The 8,402-nt window shown below is 31.7% G+C and overlaps 1 protein-coding gene across 2 annotated transcripts; it reads left to right on the top strand.

Moving 5' to 3' along the window:
• The first annotated feature begins 2,119 nt into the window (after nt 1–2,119).
• LOC104241164 (uncharacterized) lies at nt 2,120–8,237 on the top strand. 2 transcript variants are annotated; one of them, XM_070148877.1, is made up of 9 exons: nt 2,120–2,282; nt 3,700–4,154; nt 4,855–5,105; nt 5,195–5,280; nt 5,374–5,477; nt 5,569–6,032; nt 6,133–6,201; nt 7,660–7,716; nt 7,958–8,237. In XM_070148877.1, exons 6-9 carry the CDS (start codon nt 5,799–5,801, stop codon nt 7,964–7,966), a joined length of 369 nt encoding a protein of 122 aa, XP_070004978.1. In that variant the 5' UTR covers nt 2,120–2,282; nt 3,700–4,154; nt 4,855–5,105; nt 5,195–5,280; nt 5,374–5,477; nt 5,569–5,798; the 3' UTR covers nt 7,967–8,237. The 2 variants fall into 2 exon arrangements, with proteins under 2 accessions (XP_070004978.1, XP_070004979.1); XM_070148878.1 differs by lacking the exons at nt 3,700–4,154; nt 4,855–5,105; nt 5,195–5,280; nt 5,374–5,477; nt 5,569–6,032 and adding an exon at nt 2,390–2,460.
• Nucleotides 8,238–8,402: the final 165 nt, after the last annotated feature.

Genomic DNA, 8,402 nt, shown 5'->3' with positions numbered 1-8,402 from the left:
AAAAAGCCCTAACTCTACCCAAATCCCCAATTTCTACCATAAAAATCCTATATTTTTGGATGAAAATTGATGAAATGCAATGGGAAATCGAAAGAAAAACGTTTAGAATCATATACCAATGCTTTAGGGAAGAACTTGTCTCTTGAAAATCGCCTCAATACTCTCTAATTTTGAAAATATGAAGTAAATGGGTTCTGTCCATTTTTTGCTATTGTTTTAAAAATGACTGGGAAGGCCTTCATCGCGTTCGTGATGGGCCTGTCGCGTTTACAATGGGTCAGGCCCAGATGGCCATCGCGTTCGCGGAGCTTCAGCTCCTCAAGCCTTCGCGTTCGCGGAGCTTCAGCTCCTCAAGCCTTCGCGTTCGCAGTCAGGTGGCCACGTTCGCGTAGAACAATTTGAAATCCCTCCCCCAGACCCACTAACCCTACGCGTTCGCGAGAGCCTGAACGCGTTCGCGAAGGCACTACAAGAAATTGAGGATACGACGACATTTATTTAGTGACTATTGAAATAAATGTCGGAAAATTTCCTTTTTTGACATTTATGACAAAATGTCGTAAAACCTACGACATTTAATATTAATTGTCATAGAAACAATGACATTTGATATGTCGTAAAAATAATGACATTTGATAGGAAACATCATTAAAACAATGACATTTGATTCAAAATGTCGTCAACATAATGACATTTCTTAAGAAATGTCGTAAAAAGTATGACATTTGCTACAAAATATCGTAAAAATTAGACATTTGATACAAAATGTCGTAAAAGGATGACATTTGGTATAAAATGTCATAAAAACAATGACATTTGGTCCAAACTGTAGTAAAAATACGACACTTATCAGTTGTTGTAAAAATACAGATACAAATGACAAAAAAATATGACCTTACTTTAAATGTCATATTATTTGTCGGTAATTACGAACATTTACATCTACAATTGGAAATTTCTCTATACTTTCTAAATTTTAAATCATTCTTTGTCTTATAAAAAATATCACACCCTTTATTTAATATTTAATTTGTTAAAATATTGTGATAATTACCTACAATATAGACGATTTCTCTTCTTGTTGCTTAATATTTTAAAAGGCTCGTCTAGGACTAGCTCATGGGTGAGGCATTTGCATAATGCCTTGAGTCGGCTCAAGTGTAGGGCTTAATTTGTGAGGCTTACATGCACCACAAACATAAGATTATGCACCCTACATGCTTATCGCTCAGCGTTTGGGCTCGCTCAATATGTACTAGGTAAATCATCTGTTAAATTTTCTAATTAATGGTGTAGACCCTCAAAATACATTAACAAATGAATGATCTTAACTCAAATAACGAGTCATAGTATTTACTAAGTGAAAACATCGTGAGAGTTAATATTATTTGAACATTTTCTCAGAATATATAGATAATCGAACTGTATATCTTCACTCGCTATTGATTTTTATTTCTTAATTTTTTGTCTACCAAAAGAGACTTTAATACTTTGTATTTATTTCTGAAGGAGTAATATTTTGAATTATAATATTGATAAAGTTTATTGATTATTACTTTTAGGAAGGTAATTAAATGTGTAGTTTGATAATAATTTATAACTTCTGGCCTTTTAGGGAAATAATCAAATATGTAGTTTGATAACAATTTTAACAATATTGCATTATTTATACTTGTAAAACATGTTAGATATTTTGGTTTTTTATGAGTTTCCTTAATCCTTTGATTTTCTTAAACTTTTAATGCACTTTCTATATTTTTATTATATATATATATATATATATATATATATATATATATATATATATATATATATATATATATATATTGATTTCTTAAACTAAAAAATTTAAAGATTCATGAGGCTAATGCCTCCCCCGATATTAAGTGAAATGCCCACGTCATATGCCCCGCTTTTAAAATATTTTCTGATTTAAAACTTTTAATATATATATATATTAAAATATTAATATTTAGTCAAAATATATATTATTATTACTACTACTTGTTAGATGTTGGATTTAAATATGAAATATTTAAAATAAAACAAAAATATTATATGAAATCAAGGAACCAACATTTACTGACCAAACTTGAGAAAGCCGTAGCCTTACAAGCACCTCAGGATCCATCCCCTCTCTTCTCTCAATCTAAAATCAATTTTGGCTCAAAATCTCAAATTGGGTTTAGCCAAAATTTCTCAAGTCCGCTCCCTCCACCCCAAGACTCAAAAGGAGCTATGTATGGAGAGTATTGGAGATTTAGAAGGAAAAGATTTTGGCGGTAAGAATTTTGGTTCCCTCCTCCCAATTCTAAAAAATATAGTTTTCCTTCCTTAGTTAGAATTCTACAAAAAACCTATTTTTTTGCATTCCACTGTGTTATAATAGATACTTGGAGACGAAAATCTCTGAGGCTTTTGTTGCTGAGATTCACAAAGGTTATTTTCTACAAATTCAAGGTACCCAATTTAGTTAACAGATATCTTTCGTTTTCTTAGTTGTTCGGATTTGGGTTAACAAATTTCTTTCTTTTTCTTAATTATTCGGATTTGAGTTAACAATTTTCTCTTTTAGGTATTGATTGGTAGATTGATTTTGATTTTTTTGGTGTATTTCTGGGTGTTTGTTGTTTCGTACATTTATAAAGTTGGATATAAGATTTTCATTATTTAGTGGTAGATTATGCTTAGAGTTCAATTAGATTATTAGTTTCTTGGTGATTAAAGCGTTAATTATTGAATAGTAACTAATTGGTTATTCTTTTTGTTGTCTGTTTGGTTTAAAAAATTAGATCTTGCATTTTTTTTGTGGGAGAGAGAGAGAGAAATTTTGGTGTTAATCTTTGTGAGGAGTACCTCATTTTGCTTTTTTAATAAATATATTAATATTAATTTTTATCAAGTAAAAATTTCTGTTGTCTATACAGTTGTGTCAGTTTATACAAAATATCTTTTAGATATTGATTATTAGTTAGTTTTTGATTTGGTTTTGGTTTATTGGGGTAATTATAGTTTAATCCATCTCTAAAGATTTCATTATTAACCACTGATACCACAGCGCCTTCTTCATTGGTAAGAAAAACAGCGGTGAATCCTCTGTTGTCGCCAGATAAACTGTTTATGAGGGGAAACTGCAATCTTTATTAAACGTTTGCAGTGTTGCAATATGTTGATTTAATTATTTGCTTGTCTTTTTCTGTGCTCTAGCATTCATATGAAATCAAGTCTTAAGCTGTATATTAGACTCGAGTATGTTTTGGTAAATGTGCATCCTCTGTGTATGTTGGTCAATTGTTGTAGAGAGAAGCACGCCAGTTTTTTGACTTATATTTGTGCCTGCAAAAATGTCTAGTTAGGTTAGAATTAGGAGAAACACATGTGGTATAATGAAATGTTATAGAATACTATAATTGGCTTACACCATCTGTTTCCTTCCCATTCCTGAAAAACTGAATTTAATGTCATTACCATTTCGTGCGATAGTCATATTACTAGAACCAATTCTTAGACCTGTAATATATGCCTAAATGTTGTTGTTAGTGCGTGGATTCATCTGTCGATATATGTTTTCTTATTTCATCATTCATTGAGAGTTTAATTGGATTATGGTATTTTGATTATCGGATACTTTGTTCATTTTGTTGAGTTTGCGGGTTGATTTCCTATTTGATAATAGTACGAATTGGTTATTCATTACAGTTATGTCCTGCGTTGAGTCGAGGGTATGTCGAAAACAGCCTCCCTACCTTTTAGGTAATGAAACATATGATGAAGAAGACGACGACATATCTTAGTTACTTTATTTTTTTCCCGCTATTTTTCTAAAGATTGTTATTAAACATAGATCTCGAGTTGGGGATTTCTTATTATGCTTTTTAGTTGTTTAAATCTCATATGCATATGTGTCTTTTTGTTTGGCTTGCTAGTTTAATATTATTTTATATGTCTGGATAGTAGAAAATATTTTTCAATTTTGCATGAACTATAGTATTTGAGCAACTTTGTTGTGATGGCAAGAAAAAGACAGAGAAATTTCAGTCAAGAAATGCTTCTGCCTGATGTTCCGGAACAACAAGAAGAACAAATGGGAGGTGCGGCGATGCCTCAACCACCTCAAAACTGGCCACAAAATGAAGAACAAGCTATCCGATCCGGTAAATCAAGAAATGATTCACATGAAACAGAAAATTCCCTAAGTACTTATTCTGTATAATATCTTATCTTTATTGAATAGCTACACTTTGTGTATTTGTACACTTTTTCCCAAGCAACCAAGTAGACCTAAATGTAAAATATCAACTCAAGCAAATCCACCAAGAGTACTTGTACTTTGACCACTCATCTCTATCAATGTTCCTAAAATAATATACTTATAAGTCCCCCACAGAAGTAGAGACACCACTTAAACATACAAATAGTATCATGAATGTGCAGACACCTATATTCTGTTCTTATGAAGGTAGCACTTGCTTTGCTATTAAAAGCTATTTTCTGCAGTACATTGGCCAATTACACTTAGCTCTTCATATACAAATTGAAAACATGAGATAGATTGTGAGCACATCAACATTATCGCTAAGATATATTTAATGGATCTAGCTGAGACATCTAATAATCTAACAGATATGTTATCCAACAAAGAATTCATATCACTATACCTACCTGTATCGTTGAAATATTTTTCCCCAAAAATATATATGCTTCATTTATGGCAGCTTTTCCTCTATCACTTTATTATTCTAATCCCTTGGTATTAATAGAGTGTTTGTGTGAATTTTTAAAAGAAGAAAACAAAGAATTAATTGAGTTTTACTAGTTATGGATGACTCTCTTTTTTATATTTGGTTATTGCAGACTCTAGTACTAATGAAGAGCAATCTAAGCGACCTAGGGGTCTTACTATGATGCACTCAGGATGGGAAAAAGATGGTGGCATTTTACATGTTGAGTTGAATCATCTTAATCAAGCTATTGGACCTGATGCAGCTAGATTGAGTTCAAAACTTGGAGTCATAGCACGAAATTGTATTTTAGCTCCTTTAAATCATAAAGATTGAAGGCTTGTGCCTAAACTGTACAAGAATAGGATATAAGCTCATATTAAGGTGCTTAGAAAATTAAAGAAAAAGGTTATATACTAAGATGCTTATTGATTTTATGCTTTTATACATGTGTTATATGTTGATGTTTGCAGGAAAATACTGATGCAACTGAGGATATGAGACGTATGTTGATAATATCGGTTGGATCTAAATGGAAAGAATGGAAAGAATAGATGATGTATGCCATATTTACTATAAGCTTTCTGCAATTTATATATCAATACTTATTTTCTTGAATATATTTGCTACAAATTTTTTACTATTTAAACAGATGACAAAGAAAATGGTGTAAAACCAAGTCTTATCGAGGTATTCAAAGAAACACATACGAGAAAGAATAAACAACCAGTAAATGAGATAGCTGATGAAACTATGGTAAATTCCCATTCTTTATGAATTTGAATTAATTTCTTTCCAATATAAAATTTTATTAACTTTTCATTATTTTACCTTTTCTTTCCAAAAGAAAAAATGGATGAACTTGCTAAGGTGTATCCCGAGTTAAATGTCCCTGGAAGTGCTCCCAATGATGTGTATGCACAGGTTATGGGACCAGACACTCATGAAAATGTTCGAACTTTAGGAAAAGGAGCAGCTCCAAGTTTTGTTTATGGCCCTGCATATAAGCGATCCTAGGCTGAGAAAAGAGATTTTGATAGAAGGGTTGAGATAGAAGTTGAAAAAGCTACCTCCGCTATGAGAATTGCAATGGAAGAAAAATTGTCTGAAGCAAAAGAAGAAATGGAAGCGACGGAGAAAAAGTTATTTGAAGCAAAAGAAGAAATAAAAGTGATGGGGGGAAAAATGTTAGAAGCATCAAAGGATATGGATGCAAAAATAGAAGATAAAGTAAAGCTGGGTATAAATGCATATCTAAAATCTCTGGGTATTACTATTGGCTCAATTAAGAAATTATCTGGTGATGAGCAGGTAAAAAATATTGTGCTCTTTAGCAAAAATTTATTGTATTTAAGATAATCTTGTAATTTAGTTTTCTTTTAATTGTAGTAATCTTCCTTTTTTGTGATAGGTTTCTGATAACTCAATGGACGATCACCAACAATCACTATCACCTGTTTCACTTGTTCACACAAAGATGGTGAGTTCGTAAACTCATTTTAACTAAATCTTTTTCTGCATACATTCGAAGAGTATAGTTTTAACTATGTCAGTTTTCACTTTAATTACGTAAAGCTTCAAAATAGCATTTTAAAGTATAGAGGTTATTTTGCAGTAAAAAAGATTATGAGTATGTTCTCTCAAGGATGGAGTTCCATTTTTTAAACTTGTGTTTGACGATGATGGTGGCATTCCTGTTGCAGCTGTGAATAAGTTAGCTTCTTTTTCTTTTTGTTAATTGATAAGATTCCCATCAAGCATGATTTTACCCTCTTACATAAGGTATTTAGCCTCTTGTAGAACCTGGAAGATTTTCCTGCTTTACCAGGATTTAAAGGTGCTCATCTGCATGCACAAAACTCTGTCTTAGCAGGTTGATCCAAGTGGTAGCATTCTGCACATGTTTGCTTTTACACTTTTGGATGAGATCAGAAAAGTAAAGGCAGGTTAGGGAAGTAAAAAGAGAACATATAAGAGACATTCCATGTTCTTTCTGTTATAAAGGAGGAGGTGAAGTAAAACTGGATATTTTCATAACGTTCCATGTCAGTCTTTTATTTCCTTAATTCGATAGAATTAGAAGGGGGTGTTATTTACTTCCCTTTGGTTGTACCAAACAACATGAAATGAAGGATGATTACATCTCCGTGGCAAGGAGATAATGGAGTAGCCTCTCCACTTAATCCTTATCTCTCCTCTCTTGAATGTTAGTGTTAAGTTGCAAGTTAACAGTTTCTACCATGATAGTAGAGGTTGTCAATTCACAAGCTTTGTCGTATAGCTCTTTTTTTTCCCTGAGAAGGCAAGGGACAAGGGTGTTACCATGCTTTATGGCCTTTGTTGTTAGATATTTTTGCCTAAAAAGAAAAGCCCTAGTAGTTGAGCCCATAAATAGGACCTCTTATCCTCATTAGGAATTCATTCTCAGCAGCCATAAAACATCAGCTGAGATCTGAAATTACAAAGAGCTTCAAAAATAAGGAAAAAATAGGACAAAAAAGGGTTTCAGCACCTGTTTTCAATCTGGTTTTAATTGCTTTGTATTTCTGGGTTTGAGGAGTAATTTAACTTAAAGAGTTATTGCTGTTTTCCGGTGATTTCTGGTAGCTGAACCCACTATTTCTTTGCTTTAACACCTTTATTTGGTATATATTTGTTCTCTTCTATAACTAAGTATGTTTTGTGTAACTGTCAATACATAATGATGAATGAAACTTGATGTATCTATACCATGTGTAATTTAGTGAATCTAGCATGTTCACTCTCTGATTTATGTCTGCAAATTTTAGTCTACTAATATCCTGTTTAGACAGTAAGTAAATAGTTGTGTTTTAAATCATTATGACTTTGTTCTGTTTTTTTATATCTTGTATTCATAATTTTTTAAGTTGTAAATTTTGTAAACTACCATAGTAACCAATCTAATATTTCTTCTCAGGTTAACATAATCAAGAAGACTGGAGTTAGTGAAGTTGGCACAAAGAAAAAGAAACGAGTAAGTGTGAAAATATTACAAGGTTCTTGGGCGGTTGCATTCACTTTCTTGGATTTTTTGCTTTATGTTGTCTGTTTCTTTCTCTCTTCAGTTGCTAGTATTATATTCATTATCATTTTGTTTCTCTTTTAGAACATGAATCTGTTATTATTTTTGGTATTCCAATTGTTTTAGAGGAGGAAAGAATTCACTTTATTATAAAGGTATAATTCTTTTTTTATTCTTGTGACTTCTTGTGCAGCATTCTTGAAGGAAGTGATGTCAATTACTGGCAGTGAAAAGCTTGACTTGTGGAGAGTTGGTTTTATAAGATTTAGTCTAGAAGTTGAGGAAAATTAATTTGAATTAGGAGCGATCTTAAAGTACTTACACATTGAAATTATTATCTTTTATGATTTAGTTAGATTTGGGTTTTACGTGAGAACAAATCATTTAATTTGACATTATCTATCTTGTACTAAGTACGTTTTATATTGCTATTTTCTTCTTTGGTTACTGTGGTAAAAGATATTTGCTTTACATTTATTTCATGTTTGTTATAAAAGTTGACATTTGTGAATGTAAATGTGCTCATGATGAAACTAAACAGAACATTATTATTTACATTCTAAAAAATATGATAGCGACATTAATTTAAATATCAAAACATTTAATGCGACATTTTATGTTGTAAAAGATGTCACTAA

This window comes from Nicotiana sylvestris, chromosome 6, assembly GCF_000393655.2.
Source record: "Nicotiana sylvestris chromosome 6, ASM39365v2, whole genome shotgun sequence".
Classification (NCBI taxonomy): domain Eukaryota; kingdom Viridiplantae; phylum Streptophyta; class Magnoliopsida; order Solanales; family Solanaceae; genus Nicotiana; species Nicotiana sylvestris.
This window is presented reverse-complemented; position numbering and strand designations above follow the sequence as displayed.